This window comes from Sphaerodactylus townsendi, linkage group LG09 (genome assembly GCF_021028975.2).
Source record: "Sphaerodactylus townsendi isolate TG3544 linkage group LG09, MPM_Stown_v2.3, whole genome shotgun sequence".
Taxonomy (NCBI): domain Eukaryota; kingdom Metazoa; phylum Chordata; class Lepidosauria; order Squamata; family Sphaerodactylidae; genus Sphaerodactylus; species Sphaerodactylus townsendi.
Genome location: NC_059433.1, coordinates 50,463,586 through 50,481,790, shown reverse-complemented (window position 1 = coordinate 50,481,790; position 18,205 = coordinate 50,463,586). Strand labels below are relative to the sequence as shown.

Here is an 18,205-nt window from a genome sequence, read left to right as displayed (position 1 = left end):
CTTGTTCAAACTAAAAACCACAGGAAAAACCCACTGTGAAGTACACAACCCTGAGATAAGCAGTGCATGCATAAAAGCCTTATGATTGAAACCCAGTACACATCCCTAAGTTTCAGAACCTTCAGAGCTATTTAGGCCTTCTCAATCCACTAAGTTTCGAACAACCTTAAAATAGAGGCTTGAAGTATCCCATGAAAGAAGAATAAATACAGAGGAAAGGCAATGTAATTCTAAGTGAATTCCAAAATTACCTGTTTCCAACACACTAGATTGTTTGAAGTGGTCTCTGAAGATAAAGCATCTTAAATAACATATTTATTTATTTACATTTTTATGCTTCCTCGTGACACCTTGAATCCAAACCTATTTTAAATCTAATACTTAAACAGTGTTGATTTATTATGACTACAGTCATGACATCAGAATAATCCTTGTCTCCAAAACAAGTAGTATTTCTGCAGTTCCAGATATGTACTGCAAGTAATAACTTCTAATTATTATAAAGTCTATCTAGTCTTCCAAAACGATAATAATTTTTTATTCACCTAAAGCATTAATATGGACAACACAGGAATTAGGTAATGGAGTAGAATAAAAGCAATTACACATACACCAGGAAGTCAAAATTACTTTCCCCCCATACTCGCCCAATGCAATTATACAAAGACTGTATAAAGTAGACACTTTCTTCTCATTTTCTGAATTCCAATTTCAGCTCTCATTCCAATGTAATTAAAAATATTTCCTAGAGTATATCATATCAAAGCTTTTAAAAAACAAAAAAGAAACAACTCCAAACAGCTCAATTATCAAAGGCAGTAAGGTTCTCCCCACAAAATATTCACACTATTTCTGCCATTACTGTAAGAGAAAATATTCCGTGCTCAAATATAACATTACAATGCCTATAGTGAGTTTGTTTAAATTAAAAAAAGCATTCTTCAAATGAACTGAAGTTAAAAGAAAATAATAACCATAGTTCAATGGGATCCAAGCTCCCTTTTATTAACATTGTGAGATCACTAAAGCAGCTCCCCTCCAGCAGACAGCAGTGTTGTGAAACTTCAAACTGGAAACTTCAAAGGTTCACTTGACTAGATTCTTCAACAGTATTTTGGAACCGAGTTTCCTCATCCAGCTGAAGATTCTAAGCACAACAAAATATTTAGTTAGAAATAACACTTACAAAATTAAAATGGTATCACTGAGCTTGATGTGTTTATTGCATTGTTAAATAAATGGACTCCAGTGAAATAATTTACATTAACTGTCTTGGCACATGGATAAGCTTCTGTAAGTCATTTTTGCATGCCTAGCAAAACTCTCTTCTATGTCAATTTCTTTTGAGATCTTCTCTTTGGTCCCCAGTCTTTGGTCGTTTGGGAAAAAAACCATTTGGCAACTAGTAACTTCACAACAGAAGTTGAAAGAAAGTGGGAGGTGGGGAAGGTTGGAGAGTAGGTGGGAGAGGTTTGGTATGCCATGGAAAAACCAGAGAATACTGGTGTACTGCCCAGGCAGACACAGGGAGTCAAATGTCCCCAGGCGGTGGCCATTTAGTGACATGGAGGGGCAGAAAATCATTCCTACACTCCTCCTCCTTCCCTGATGTCTGGAGCTGGGAGCAGCCATCCCACACTGGCCCTCACCCAGGGCCCCTACAAGGCCGCACAGGACTTACCCAAGGCCAAGGGGCCTGCCGCCGGAGGAGGAGAGGAGCCAGAGACATCTGCTCCCATGAGAAGCGACCCAGCCCGCCCTGGAGAGAACAGAGGGCCCAGGAAAGAGGAGGGAAAGGCGCCAGAGAAGCATACGAACTCAAGACAGCAGTGCCACAAGGCCGGGAGGGGCAAGAGCTCCTTACCCAGGAAGCCCTCGAGCGCGCTAAGCCAAGAAAAGAGATTGAGGCCAGCAATGGCGTATTATGGGCAAAGAGGGAACGGAGAGGTGGTGGAGCAATGACTGGAGGGCGGGCCTGATCTCTGGAAGCCAAGTAGTGGAGGTAAGGTGGCTTGGGGATAAAGGAGGACAGTTAGGAAGCATGCTGGTGAATTATGGATAGAAGTGGAAGGGAAAGAAGAAGAAGGAGAGATGGTGGAAAGAAAGAGCCAAGTAGAGAGAAAAGAGAAGAGAGAGGAGGAAGACAGCAAAGTAGGAACCAGCAACACAGGGAGAGATTTGGGAGGTGGGGAAGACATTGAGGAAGAGGTGAAAAGGGCGAGGGGATAGGGACAGCTAGCTTATCACACCAAGCTGTGGGTCAAGAAGATTCTCCCCTCTGAAAGCTCCCCCAAAACTGGGAACAGAAACAGGTCGAACAACACCCAGGAAAAGAGCAGAGGGGTGGAACCGGACCTTCCCAAGGAGGCCAAGGAGGCTGATGGTCACAAAGGATGACCTGGTGCAAAAAAAGTTGTTTGGTTGTGGGGGGGAGGATGGCTGTCCATGTAGAAGGGGTAGAGCGGCAATTAAGCCTAGATTTTTGCATTTGGGCTACATTTTTTTCCCTATGGATACATCGCCTCTACAGGGTGTGTGTGAGTATGTGGGCTCTGTCTTGATGCTGCTCCTCTTGTAGCTAAAGCTCTTGCCCACTTTCTTGCAGTGCCCCATTGCCCTCTATCTGCTGTGGGAGATATACTGAAAAGGAAAAAAATCTGTCTGGCTCTAGTGCAATGTTAAAAACTCTATTTTTAGTGTAAATAATTACAACATTCATATAACAAACCAACTCTTAATCAACTACAAAGTATACATATTATGGATACCACCACAAAAACAATAAACAATTCACACACAGGGGATCCCAAAGACAATACTGGATATCAAGTCTCGGTAATCAAGGTATCACTTTCAAAGAGATCCACGAATGGTGTAGATGTGAAGGATACCAAGTATCTGATGTCAGTAAGTACTCAACTACAGTGGATGAGCTTCATATACTCATAGGTGGAAGCACAAAACATCAGGATGATGATGATAAAATTCTTGGTTGGTCAATAAAAGGTATTGACTTTTGACTGTTAAGTCTTCCTCAGCCACTTTAGTCACAGTCATTAAATATAAAGAACCATAGTAATCCCACTCACACAAAAAAGGCATCCTCCTCCTCCTGATATTTTGTGCTTCCACCTATGAGTATAGGAAGCTCAAGAACAGAATGTTTCTTACCATAAAACCTCCATAGTCAACTTGATGTCTTTGATTTAAGTGATTAGCAAAATCTCTCGTGACCTGAGTAGGATCTCCCCATGGAAGAGAAACACAAATAGGACAGATCTAAAAATAAAAGGGAAAATCAAATTCCAACATATGGAAGCTACGTGAAATCCTGATTTCACTATTTGACTCACTGCTATCAAGTAACAGAGATGATTTCTCAGATAAGTTACAAAATAATTCAATGATGTGTTAATGTTACAATGTCCCAGAAAATAAACCTGAGCAGAAATGCAGTTCAACTGAAGAAGGGCTGATGGAAGACAAGGCGTTTACAAAGCAATTAGATATTAATTAAATTCAGCTTTCTCTATATAAGCTTGAATTCTTGCTGATGTTTTTGTAGGCACAAGTATATGATTCTCCTGCCTCCCTTCTTCCAGAGTGGCCCCAAATACCCCCCCCCCCCCCATTGCTGTCCTCTTTTTCCTAGGAACAGAATATCAGGGGCACTTTTGGCTACAACAAACAGCAGCAAATTGGGAAATTGCACTCTGCTGATGCCAGGGTTTTTACCTGTGGAAATGCTAGTGTGGATCCAGCTATGTTTTACAGAACTTCATATTTATTATTTCAGTTTCCAAACAAACTATTACTGCCCACTTTAAGCAGTCTTTTAGGCAATAAAGTAAAAACAAAATGAAAGGGATTTCTCCCTTTAAATATATTTTAGAAAATTGGGATGTTGCTGTAAAAAAAAAGGTCATAGACAATGACTGCAGAACTGTTGAATGACAGGTGTTTGATTCATGGCTTAATGCCTGGAGGCCACTGATTCTTTTTGCTGATATAATGGCAACCAAAAACACAGTCTTCATGGTGAATAGGCAGAGGAAACACGTATCCGTGAGTTCAAATTGTTTGCCCACTAACAAGAGAGAATAAGGGACAGACTCCATGATGGAAATCGAGAACTATTGTTGAAATGGAAAATTGGAAAATGGAAAATAATGGAAAATTGTGGATAGGAAAGTCCAGTTTAGCTGCCATTTGTGGGACAATAGTGGATTGTGACTGAGGAAGTCTGTTGTGAATACTGGCTATGTTGTAAATACTGGCTATGTGTAGGCCTGGATTTTGACATTATTATTGATGACGAACTCCCCTATCAGTGCAGTGAGGTGGCAGAGTATTAGTAAAAATGTGCTACCCTGTTTAGGTAAAAACATGGCTGTAGGATTGTTTGTGGCTATTTGGATACTCTTGCCCAACACATGGGACCAAAGAGCCACAAGGCCATTCCCTGTGGTTCTGAGTTCCAGCACACTGATGTGATAGCATTTTTCTAAGTTTGACCATATCCCACTGGCTGATATTTGGCAGGTACAGACACCCCAGCCTAGCAAACAAACAGTGATTCTAATTTCCAGTAGGAAGGAATGAAAGGGGACCCCTGATGTTTTGAGTCCACCATAGAAGGGACAACAGAATTTGCCTTGGTTAACATCTTTGATTAGTGATGGTACAGGGGATTGAAAATCCTAACAAACAATAATTGCAAGGATGCACACAGAGGCTTTCCTGCAACACCACCAATGTGATGGAGGCCATTAGCCCCAGCAACCTCTGAATTATTATGGATGGTTGCAAGCACATTCTTTGACAGTATATGTGTGCATGCTGATCGCCAGAATCTTTCCTGCTGGTGCACCAGGTTGGAATCCATTATGGCCCCTATGAAGGATCCCATCTGTGAGTATTCTAGCTTGGATTTCTTTGCACTGATCTGAACATTCAATGCCCTGAGCATTTGCAACGTTTCGGTTTGGTGTCTGCTGTGATCAGCCAGTTGTTGTGGTACAGAACAATCTCAACCCCCCCAGCCTACCACTACCACTGCTACCACTTTGGTCAATATTCTGGACACTGTATCTAACCCTAATGGAAATAATTTGTATTGGAAATGGTGGGAACTGCACTGAAAGTAATTTCTAGTAGTCCAGTCTTATCTGAATGTAGAAATATTAATCCAGCAAATCTGCTGTTATGAACCATGCACCTGAGTGCAAGAATGGAAAGACATCAGGAACCCATTGCATTCTGAACCTTTTTATTAACAGGAACTATTTTAGGCCTCTCAGGTCTAGTATGGGCCTCACCCCCCCTTTTTTGGGGGGGCCCCAGAAAATATCTGGAGTAGAACTTATAGCATCTTTTGCCAACAGTTCTACAATTGCTTTCTTTTTAAGGAGTTCTGAAGATAGGGCAGGGGGAATTGAATGATGGGGAAAGTATGTTGGAAGAGAAGAAAATCTATTGCATGACCTTTTGTCATGATCTTATTGGTCTTGAGAGATGTCTTGTCAGGTGAGCCAGCTGTGTGTCATGTTCTCTGTAGGATGCTACACCGAAAACCAGCTATGATTGTGAAAAATCTTGTCATAAAGTTTGGTTAGGTTTCGGTGATTGAAGTCTTGCTTTGCTTCTGGAGGTGAGAAATCTTTTTCTCTGCTGAGCAAGTGGTTGAACTGCAGGCATCTGTATAGGCCTCTGAAAATGGCTGGGAGTGTGTGAAGGAAGTCCTCTCCCTCAGGATGAGTAGTATGGTCTGTTTAGTCTTGGGTAGGGAAATGTAGAAGGTTAGCAGTGAGTTTATCTTTCCTCATATTGTCGAGCATTTCATCTGTACTGGTGCTGAAAAGGTCTCTGCTGTTGAATGATAGGTCTTTGATTCTGGCATGCAATTCATGAGGGAGTTCAGTGGCTCTTAACTAGGAGTGGTGAGATAGCGCAATGATGAGGTTGTGAGCTGTCTCAACAACTATTGCACTGTGCCCACTGGTATATATCCAAAACAATTAAGTAAACAATACAGGTGATTTTTATGTAGAAAAGTGCAAAGTACAGCACTAACATAGCAGAACAACACAGAGAACAGAACAAAACAAGCACTTGAGACACAATACCCTAATCCCTAATCCCCAGAGCCCCTCGGGGATGGGGTGGTATAAAAATCGAATAAATAAATAAATAAATAAATAATCTTACGAATAATACCTAATATTAATTAATTCCTATATAGTTGTATATTGTCCATTTGAAGTTCCTGTACCTCTATAATTTGCTGTCCAGTATCGTGGAAGTGGTGAAATGTCAGAGGAGAGAGCTATATTAGAAGCAACCTCCTTTGATTTTTTTTTTTTAAAGTATCACCAATTTTAGAAATTTTTAATATCTTTCTATGTATATTATTTTATTATGATTTATGGTTTGTATAATTAGACCTTCCTAAATTGAGCCAGGGGCACATATATATTGTTGGCTGATGAAGAATCTGCAAAATGTGTATATAAGCTGCAGAACACGCCCTGTTGATCCAGTTACTGATTAGATGAGAGTTTTGAATGGGAGAGATCCTAAGTCATTTATCTTATCATTGGACAGTTGGAAGTCATCATATAGACCAGTGGTTCTCAACCTTCCTAATGCTGCAGCCCTTTAATACAGTTCTTCATGTTGTGGTGACCCCCAACCCTAACATTTATCCATTTTACAGAGGGAGAACACTGATGCAGAGAGTCTTAGGCGACCCCTGTGAAAGGGTCATTCGACCCCCAAAGGGGTCCCGACCCCCAGGTTGAGAACCACTGATATAGACACTGACTGCCAAGAAAAGAGACTGCTTTGAGGAAGGTATGAACTTGGACTGTGAGCTTACCTCATTTATTCTCTATCTTGATGTTTGAAACGTCAAATGGACAATATACAACTATATTGGAATTAAGTAATATTAGGTATTGTTCATAGGAATAGAGAATTGTCTCTCTAGTGCTTGTGTTTTATTCTCTTCTGTGTTGTTCTATGTTGGCGTTTCTCTTTGCACTTTTCTACATTAAAATCATCTGTATTGTTTACTTCCCAGTTTCTGCGAGCAAAAACTTCTCACCAATCCTCAACCTGTCATTTTTCCTATGACAGGAAGTTGAAAGGGGGCTGTTTCAGAAGGCCACAGTACAGGGGTAAGTTGATGAGGAGTCTACACATCACAAAGTCTTCATGTTTGTTGGGGAACAACCCCAGGATTGGATCACATGTGCAATGGGAGGGTTTTTTTTTTGTCAAATCCTCCAAGCCCTTAGGAGTGGATCCAATCTTTCCAGCTGCTCCTTCAACAGTCCCAGTCATTTCTTTTCCTGACTCATGTGTTAAGGAGGGAAACATGTGTCAAGGAGGGATGGAGTGAGCCCTGGAATCTATTTTGAGGAAATATTATTCATTACTCAAGTATTTGCTTCAAGGTCTGAACATTTCAAAAGTTGGTACTGCCTTCAGCTGAGGGTAGTTGCCTTCAACTCTAAAACTGTTCCTCCTATAAATTCAGATATGTCTGATGAGAATAATTGAGCTGAAACTACCATTCACCAGAGGTTTGAAACTTCAATATTTTGACCTGACTGTTCAAATACTGTATTCACAGGATACTGGAGTTAATGATACCATCCATGTAGAGGTCTGTTGAACCAGGACTACACCAAACCCTTGGGACAGCACCTTTTATTTATTTTTATTTATTTTATTGGATTTTTATACCGCCCCATCCCCGGAGGGCTCTGGCCCTATTTGTTTCTTTCAAGCTTTGGAAAAGAGTCCCTGCTGCTCCTTTGTCCCAGGGCTTAAGGGAGCATGATGTCATAGCTTCTATGAATCTACCTATGCCTGAGGGTATTCTGATCCATTCAGTGAGGAGAACAGCAGCATCCCCTGCAAATGTCCTCTTGCTCAAAGAGGAAAAATGAAGATTACATGATGAATTCATTTTTGGTAGGAGGACATCTGAACCACCTATTGATCAGATGCTATTTTTCATATTTACATCCAGAGGCATGGCTTTTTGCTGTCCATCTTTTAGTAAAGTTAAAATTCACTATCATGTGTCTGATGTGGAAACTGCAAGCCACTATTGTTGTCTGCAGTAACTTTGTTTCAGAGTTTGGTCTCTTGGTATGGAAAATTGGTTGGAAAGTCCTGCCTTCCAGGACAAGGCTTTTAGACCTGCCTTCCCAATCCCAGAAAAGGCCCCTAACCCAATTAAGAACATCCACTTGCTTATGAAAACAACAGAAGTCATCAGGGAAGAGCCTTTCTCCCCCTCAGCATAATTGAATTAAGGCAGTTTTGAACAGCAAGCTCCTACAATAGAGAATTGCTATAGTAAAACATTTACAAACACTAAAGTTGTATACACATATACTCACTACAGCATCTATTTGGTAAAGATGGCTGTTGTTGCAATGATCCAATAAGCACTGTCTTGTAAAATTGCTTTCTTGACACAAAGGGCATTTAAATGTGGGCTGTCCACTGGGGGGAAAACCAGCAAAAAAGAGTCAAATAGATGAAAAAACAAGGGATTGGATTTATGCTCTTTTTAAAATAAAATTGCAAAAGAGTTAAGTAGTTTACAAATTTACTGAGAGAAATTGTAAAATAAGATTATCACCTTCCATAGTCCATGAACAGTACAAACCTAGGCTTGGATCTGGCAATCAGCAAATGGAAAAAAAAAACAGATCTCATGCACCATCTACTTTATCCATCCCTATATATTATAGCAGAAATTTGTTGAAGATCTTGCTGTAGCGGAAATGCATGAAGGGACACAATAAGTCTGACTTAGCACAAATGACTAATCATAGTCTTTTTCTTTCAAACAGAAATTTTGCACTGAATCCAACCCTTTGCCTCTGACACACTGTGCTCATCAGAATCATAGACTTGGTACAGTTAGACTTTATTAGACGTTCCTCCCACACCCCAATTTACTCTTCATCTATTCTAGACATTCTATGTTTTGACCTGCTACATTTTCATCCAGTATTTTGACAGCTTTCTTAAGTATTGTATCCTTTGTTATGGATGAGGACAGGGGAAACATTTTCATCTTAGAATGGGCTGAAATTTACAGATATGAACCAGTGTTGACAGAAACACCAAGGCAGGAAAATCCCATCACTCGAAGTCAAGATGTTTTTACATCTTGTGGGGAAAAGAATTCCTCTGGTAAGAGTAACACCTTGACTGCCATTTTCTGGCAGGCTCCAGAAGTGAGGATTTCAGAACATACATTGGTCAGAACCTTCAATGCACTGGGCGGGGCTTGGGAGAAGAACTGCAAAGACACCAATCTCCCTTTGTTTCTGTGTATGTGTGCATCCATGTGAGATGGCTGGACAGCATCTTTTATGCACAGCCCCATTTGCTACAGTGGGATGGGGGGAGCGAATGAAAAAGAAGAGGTGGGGGGCTGGTAAAATGCTTTATTTTTCATGAAAAAAGAAAAACAATAAAAACAGTACAAACAGTACAAAAGAAGATGGATGTTTTCTTGAGTATAATTCTATGCACTAAGAGAGGATAAGAATTGGTTTTAATATCCTGCTTTTCTCTACCTTAAGGAGTCTACAAGCAGCTTACAAATCACAATCCATCTTTCCACAACAGGTACTTGTGAAGCAGATGGGACTGAGAGAGTTCTAGAAGAACTGTAACTGGCCCAAGGTCATCCAGCATAAATAAGTGGGAAATCAAACCACAGATTAGAGTCCATCATTCCTAACTATTACACTATGCTGGTTCTCTAGGTAATTGTATGTTAGAAATCTGTTTTTATTTCCTTTTTAGACCCTGCACCCTCTTTTCTGCATACCTTCTAGAAATGTTGATAGTGGAATAAAGTTTTTATTGATTAAGAGACTGCCTTGATTCCTGTGTGGGTGCTGTGCCCACATTACTAAACAGCCCTTCTGGCATCAAACTGAAGGGAGTGAGTTTTCAGGGGACAGTGGTGGCTGCCAGTGGGAAGGCGCCCCAAAATGCTTCAGGGAGTTTGGAAGCAGTGGGAGACCTCCACAAGAAAGGCTGGGTTTCTTCAGACAAAACAAATTTGCGTGCACACACCTCCCTTCTGGGCAGGGTTGCACATACCTCTTCTGCTTGGCTGGCTGGTTGCACAAGTCAGAAGTGTTACCTGACAGACACTGGGGTGGAAAACATTAAGCTCTTGAGATTTTTCCATTCAGAATAAGGTCAGCCAATAGCCCACCTTTAAAATGTACGCAAGAAAACAACTGCTCAAATGTGTTACAGATTTGAGGTTAGAGGAATGGATAACATTGCTCCGTTAGAGTCCCTGAAAAAAAACTTCTTAAGAAGGCATATATCACTATCTACTGGAACTGTGAGCTATTTTGAGAACAGAGACAGGTCTCCTCTACTGAGCCTAGAGTAAATATAAGGATGATTTAGCGCTGGTACAGTGTAAATTGTAACTTGGATTCTAGATTACCAAAGAAATGCTGGGTTGAGCAATTGTGGGGCGGGGGCTGGACCCAATCCAGATTTGCAAAGATAAAATGAGTCTTTAGTCAGTATCCCCACAAGAGGCAATTACTTATTGGTTTCAATACAGTTTTCATACACACAGCAATACATTTCTTTTTTATTCTTCGAGAGAGAGAGGTAATAAATAATAACTAGTATTCTTATTAGTATTCATGTAAGGAAAAGGTTATTATTTTTCTAGTCATTTACAGAATACCTCTTTTACAATCTTATGGAAATCATTTACATAACTCAGACTTCACCAGATGTCTACACAATATCTGGAGGGCAGCTATTTGTGTATCTATATTAAAGATGGACTGTATATGTCAAATTAGTTGCACTGAAGATTAAGTCCACTACCCACTGGATGATTCCCTAGGAGGGACATTTTTGTTTTTGTATCTTTCTCAGTATATTGGTTGGTCATCAAAGGATATAACTATTTATCTGCTGTCCAATAAAGTTAAAAGTATATCTTATAAGGTTGAATGAGTTGAAATGGAATTTTAAAAGTTCAAGGAAGATATAGGGGAAAGAGGTTTAAAAAGCAGTTTTTATTTTAACATACCTTTGACTAATGCCTATGTATATATGTGACAAATGTCTCCTGGATTCTGCTAATGAATTTAACTTGTTTGAGTGTGAAGTGTGATATTGTTCTACCTGCAAAGGTCAGAACTGGAGTTACAAAAGTGAGGCAAAAGGTAGCAGAGAACCAAAGCTGTAGTTAGACTGCATTCTTTACTGTTCTGCTGGTCTTAACTACAATTTCCTTGCTTTTTGGAGGGTGACTGAATTTGTTTCTTGGAAAGTTATGGAATTGCATCAGTGCTCTGGAATGAGGAAATGGGATTTTTTAAAAACTCTTTTTCTTGTCTTTTCACTAAAACACAACAGCACTTCCTATGAAACACAAAACCCCCACACTCCCTGAAAAATGTTTTCTGACTATGTTATGTGATGCTTTCAAGTTAGGCTGAGATACTTTCAAATAGGCTGAGAACAATTATTTTACAAATATTTTGGACACTGAAATACATCTTTCCTGTTCCTGAAATACACAGTAATGTGAGAAAGATTTGCAGAGAGATGAAGCCAGTCACTGAAGCTAGGACAAGCGTAAGGGTGGGAAAGGATGAAAGAAAGGCCTTTATTCACAAGAGATTTCCTACCTATAAGAAACTCCCCTTCTTGCTGAGGTAAATCAAGAATTATCTGCCCATGTACAGCTGTGTGTGTACATATCAGAGGAATTGCACACCTATCAGAGCCAAGAGACCATTTATGTTCTCAACACTAAACATTTCCCTTTCCCATTAATCTTCTCTCCAAACACAGAACTAATATCTCAATCCGCATAATTAGGGGCTACAAAGATCACCCTACCTTGTATCTTCTTCAGAAACTTGTAGGTTAGAATTTTCTCCAATTTCCGAAATAGAAGACTCACTTCTAAAACTTCACACAAAAGTTGCAAGTTTATTAATACAGAAATGGCTACAATCCTACAAAGTGTTATAAACAGAATCCTGTGGGACTCAATTTTTAAAAAGCACAGTTGGGATCAGGTCGCAGGTGGGAGTTATGTGAATGATAACCAAAAGCCCTGTATAAAAAAATTTCAATAATACCTACAGATTGTTGGTACTTCCTGTGTTACAGGGAACTGGGAAATCAATTGATTTTGTGAGATGGTTTCCAAGACATCCTGAGCTTGTGACCACATAAACAAATAGGGCTGTAAACAGGGCTGGATACAGCTGGGAACAACTGCTGCAATCCCAGCAGCATTTTTCCAGATGCGATAACCTTAGGAATCTATGCCTGGTACCAACCATTCACATTTTCATTTCTCTGTGTATTTGTACGTGCAATCATAGATTGGGGCTATTTGATTGCATAGGAAAGTATTTGTGCAAAGCCACAAAAAATCTGGAATAACAAACACCAGATGTGGAAACAAAAAAACATTTTTAATAACTTGTATAATGGGCGTGGGAGAAGAACCAGCATCCAAGTTGCAGAAACCTAAACGATTTCACTTTCTCCAACACTTAATGTTTAATGTAAGCTAGAGGCATTTGAATGAATACTAATTTAATTATTTAAGTTATCATTTCTATGCTACTTTAGTGTGTTTAGCCTCAAGAAAAGGAAGCATTAAATTGGATCAGCCAGTTTTTCACTCAATTTCACATAATCCTCCTTTACCCCATAGTTCCCAGGCTTTTGTACAGGTAGGTCCTATGACTCTCAGAATAGCCTTTTTGAGTGGTCCAACAGGATGCCTGTTTTCTTTTTCGCCAGCAAAAAGGTTGGTTAGATACAACCCATTCTCATTTGTTTCATGAAGAAGAAGAAGAAGAAGAAGAAGAAGAAGAGTTGGATTTATATCCCCCCTTTTTCTTCGTAAGGAGATTCAAAGGTGCTGACAATTTTCTTTCACAACAAACACCCTGTGCGGTAGGTGGGGCTGAGAATGCTCAGAAGAACTGTGACTAGCCCAAGGTCACCCAACTGGCGTGTGTTGGAGTGTACAGGTTAATCTGAATTCCTCAGATAAGCCTCCACAGATCAAGTGGCAAAGCGTGGAATCAAACTTGGTTCCTCCAGATTAGAATATACCTGCTCTTAACCACTATGCCATGCTGCTGCTACCCTCCTCAGAGCATTGAACATCCCTTTTTACACAGGGTCAAGATTTGAATAAAACTATTTCCTTTGAGATTTACCACAAAGGGAGAGGAAGAATGGAACCCCTCACAACTCTCATGGGTTGTCACTTGTGTACACAAGTTCAGGATTTTTTTTTATGACACAGATTTATAAAGATACTTGCAAACATGATTTACCTGTTTCCAGTTGAATCTTGTGATATTTCTAAGTTTGGAATCGATGAAGGAACTCCATATTCATCTTGATATTTCTTACATGACTTATAATGCTGTCTCATACGAGATAATCTAACCTGTAAACAAAGTTCTCAATGAAATCTTAAAAGTCAAATGGGAGGGGCCACAGTTCAGAATTCACAATTTTAAAAAGCTCAGGTACACATTTCTCTGCTTAAGACCTGGAAGAGCTGCTGCCGGTATAAACATTGATATTTTTTTCCTGCTAATTCTAACAGTTTGGTGCTTTAAATGAATACACTATTGACATAGGTAAACCAATGATCTGACTTGATGTAAAATAAATGTATATGTTAATCTGGAAAAAAATCCCAATTAACAGAAAAAAACAGACAAGAAAATAAAAAAATATAGTATCATGTCATTTCATTTATGTAAGTTTCTACAAAATGTTCTGTGTTACATCACAAAATGATATCCTAGCTAGCCTGTAGCTCACAAATGCTCTTGTTATTCTTAACTGTATTCTTGCTGAGCTCATTGCATAGACTGGATGAAAAACTACAGTATGTTATGGCTTGACCTTTGCATAACACAAGGAAGATAGATAAAATTAAAGTATGTAAGATCAGGTTTCTGTTTGTATAGTAGTGCATGGTCACTTCAGCTGTAGTCAAGTCATTCAAAATATATAACGGAAAAATAGATCTGGATATGAAAAAAATGGCTGCTAGACTATTTCAACCCCAGAAGTCATTCAAAAGACACCGTAAGGAGGTCTTCATACATCTACACAGTACAGCAGTTGTTACATAGAGTCAGAGTCTGCAGTTTCTTCAAGTAAGGCAAAAAAAGCATGATTACATACAATGATACAACACCACTTGTCTGCCCAGAAAAATTATTTTATGTACTTAAAACTATTTAACCACTCTACCTGTTTGTCACAGCACCTACAGCTCCCCAACAATTTCTTCATGTCGTTTTCAACTTCTAAGGCTCTGCTGGGACGTCCTTTTTCTTTTCTGGTTACAATTCCCCGGCATAATGGGCAGTGTGTTCCACCTTCCTTCATAGCCATTAGGAAACATTTCCTGCAAAACCTGACCCCAAATATAAATTGGCATACAAAAAAATGTAGTTCTTTACCAACAAATAGCTATTCTAGTCCTAAAATTATAGTGTGTTTCAATTATGCCATCCTGTCACAATTCATATAACCACATACATCTAAAATCACTCAGGTTCCAATAAGCAACAGTCAAAGTTTAGGCCAATTTCTTCGTGAGCAGTTTTCACTTTTTTACACTAACTTTCTAATAAAATTAGATATAGTAAACCTGCCATAACTTAATGTTGCACAACATAAATATGGCAAATTATACTGTTTAGAAAGTGGCCAGAATTCATTACACTATTTTACTATAACCAGAGGCTTTAAAAATAATTATACATATTTTCTGTGCATGTATATAAGTGTACAGGTGAATTTGGGATCATGGGACCTGAATGGACAAGAGACTGTAATGAGGAGAGGAATTGGATGAGATTCCCAAATAGCTGATGAATTGAACCCAAAATGTATTTACCATATTGCATCAGGATATTTTGAGGTATGACATAAAAATAAATATGCATTAAGTTCTTGCCATTGCTTCTTTGTATGTGAACTTAACTTTACACCAGTGATACTCACTGTGGTTCATGAGTGGCTCTTCAACATACTGTCTGTGGATCATCTGAGCAGTGTGGGCCTACCCCATATTTCAAGGAAAGCGGGCAAAGGACTTCTAGGTGGCAGATGGTTCCCACCTTGAAACAGGCACAGCCAGAGGAATGGCTAAGCTGTGAGCCCAGGCCAAAGCTGAAAACAAATGTACCTGTTCTGATTGATGGTAATTGGGAATGTGAGCTGACCACTGTTTTATGCCATTCAGTGGCAGTAGATGAATTCATTTCTTGACCAGTTGCCTTCTATGTTGATTCCAATATTCAATTAAATGGAGCTTTTGAAAACAATAATAAATTTTTGAATAACTGAGGAAAGGTTCATCCAGGACTGGACGTTAGTTTTTTGTTTGACTGAGGACAACCAAGACCACTCCTGTATTTATTTGTATATTACACTGTCCTAGCTTTAATGAGTTTTAAGAAACCAAATAGTTTAGGATTCGGATTCAGGGTAGCAGTAATTAGAAAATATTATTATCAATATGAAGGGTGAAAAATAAGTCTGTCATACATTTTTGATCTGGCTGCCAGAGTTAAAGGAGATTCAGCCTTCTACTCTGGATCTCAGCAAAGCCAAGCATAACATTTATCAAACATTTTCAACAGTTAATAATAGCCCAAGAAAAATCAATATGATATTAAAACATTCATACCTCACTACAGAAGATATCTGAACTTATATATTAAGATATTTGAAAAAGGCAGGAAACATATTTTCACCAATAAGTAAAACCCCATTAAAAGCATCTGTAGTGATTATTCGAGAACTATTTTGTATCAGTATAGCTCACATACAGAAATACACAAGCACCTCATAAGTTTACAAATGTTTTTATGAACAGTTACATTTAGCAAACTTCACATCATTTTCATTATCACTGAACAAAAAAGCGTTCTTGCAAATAATGTTTAAAGATGGGGGAGGAGAGAGTAAAACTATAATCCTCAAAAGAAAGGGAAATCATGAGAAGGGGTGACAGGGTAGATACCTACACATGCTGACAAATAGAAATTCTCACTGGTGTTTTGAACACATCTTGACAGACAGGGCAGTAATAATCATCTTCATTGAAACAGATGGTGGCAGTTTCCTCTTTCATGGCGGCAAACAGTGTTTCTGAAAGAACAATGGGAGAAAAATACATAATCATGCTAAGTGCTAAAGAAAAAGGTGCATGTGTGTATTAATTCAATTTGTAATTGTTTAATGTTTCATTTTGTTGCCTTTCTTTTTTATTATAACTTAGACCGCAAGAGTCCTAAGAAAGAGTTGTACATTACTATGACAGAAAAGCTTTTAAAAGAATTTTGGTCCCATTGGTCCTATTCTTTGAAAAACTGCAGTTTCGCTTAAGATTTTACATATTGAGTGTGATGATCCTAAGAATAAAATTAAAAGAATTGCTGGAAGTGGCCGGGGTATGTTTAATTATCACATCATTTAAAAACTGGATGCTGATAATCTTTCCCCATTTGCCCCAACATCTCTCCCTTGATAAAAATCTGCCAATGAAATTGCTCTGGATTCTGCACATTTTCAACAATGATTATTTTCTATAAAGTGCAGGCAGGCCTTTTTCTATTTAGAACTGTAACTGTGGAATAAAAAATAAAACTGTAGCGCCAAGACACATTACAGACTATCAATAGTTCATTCTAGCATGTTTGTCAGACACACCAAGGCTATGAAGATAATAACTTGTTAACAGGCCTACCTTTCCACAATTACCTATATCTCAGTGTTTCTCATAAAGATATTTTAAAATGTTTGTCAGGCCTTTGTAGGCAATGCATTTCACACACGAATTTCCTGTTACTTGCAAACAGGTTTCTCATTTCGTGTATTTCTATGTTTAGTTTTCATATCTTTTCAGAGATTTTCATAGTTAACATTGCTTTCTTTTCTAAACTGAAAGGCCGTACATCAGCAAACTGACAACGTAATTCCATTATGAAACTGGCAAGGCAGCAGTACCAGAACCTGTGCAAAACCTACCATGAAGGAAAAAGCGTGGGAAGGGCAGAGAAACCGCTCTCAGAGAAACAGTGCTATCCAAAGCAGAGTTACACCTTCTAACCCGTTGAAGTCAATGGCCCGGTGTTAAACACGCTTTAGAACAGCATTGTTATCGTTTCTGTCATGAATAACTCGCCTGGTGCCTTTATGTGCGGGCGCCCCAGGCAAGCTGAGATATTCCCGCTTTCCACTGTAGAGGGCGCTAAGAGGCATGGCTACCTGTTGAAAGAAAGGGGGCGTTTCCCGCAAGAGGGGCGGGATCTTCAGGGGGGCTCGACACGCCCCCTCCATTTTCCATGCGGCTCCCAGGTCGCCGCCGCCGCCGCCGCCGCCGCCACGGCGGCCTTCCTCCTGCAGGCGGCGGCAGGTTGCCATAGTAACAGCGCCACCTCGCCTCGGCGGGAATTGTTGAACAAGAGTGACGCCCCCTGCCCAAATCCGCTTCTCACCCTGCCTCTCACAGCCTCGTCCATATATAGTGGCGTGGGTTAGGGCTCCCAGTTATCCAGTATTTGCTTCATAGGCGGGGCTACTTAGTTCTTATGGGACCCTACGGCGATTTCATGGCTCTGTGGAAACTTTCACACACATGCAACCATTTTGTTTATGGGATTCTTCTCACTGATCTCTGCCCTAAAGCCAGTTGTCCTCTAGAGTGAAGGAGGAGGATCTATATAAAATAATCCCGATGCTGGGCAAACCAGAATTAATCGCGAAGGGGACAGTTTCTCAGAGCCGTTTGGCTATTTTCTGTGAACCTCGTTTTATCGGGTGGGCCCTGTAGCCAGTGAAGGCGTCTGTCGTCTACGCGCTGAAAGCAATAGACGGGTTTATTTTTAAGTTTGTTTACTGAAAGCGGTCCTACAGTATTGGGGTTTTGACAAAGCGACGCCCAGACCCTTGGGGGAAAAAAACCATTCGTCTCGTTATCCTTTGGATCCCTTCACCCCAATGATTCTTCACATTAACCAGTCGCTTCCCCCCATCTTTACCTCGGGGATTTGTTCTTGAGCAGCTCTACATCAGTGTCAAAGGAGAGGTCGTGCTGAGGAGAAGCGAAACT

At 39.7% G+C, this 18,205-nt stretch overlaps 1 protein-coding gene across 1 annotated transcript; it reads right to left on the bottom strand.

Annotated features, from left to right (window-relative positions):
* Nucleotides 1-346: 346 nt before the first annotated feature.
* RNF138 (ring finger protein 138) lies at nucleotides 347-17,257 on the bottom strand. Its single transcript, XM_048508195.1, has 8 exons — nucleotides 17,122-17,257; nucleotides 16,119-16,242; nucleotides 14,332-14,497; nucleotides 13,395-13,510; nucleotides 11,929-12,000; nucleotides 8,415-8,520; nucleotides 3,172-3,279; nucleotides 347-1,147 (listed from the first exon to the last, which is right to left on the bottom strand). Exons 2-8 carry the CDS (start codon nucleotides 16,223-16,225, stop codon nucleotides 1,079-1,081), a joined length of 744 nt encoding a protein of 247 aa, XP_048364152.1. The 5' UTR covers nucleotides 16,226-16,242; nucleotides 17,122-17,257; the 3' UTR covers nucleotides 347-1,078.
* Between the last annotated feature and the right edge of the window lie 948 nt (nucleotides 17,258-18,205).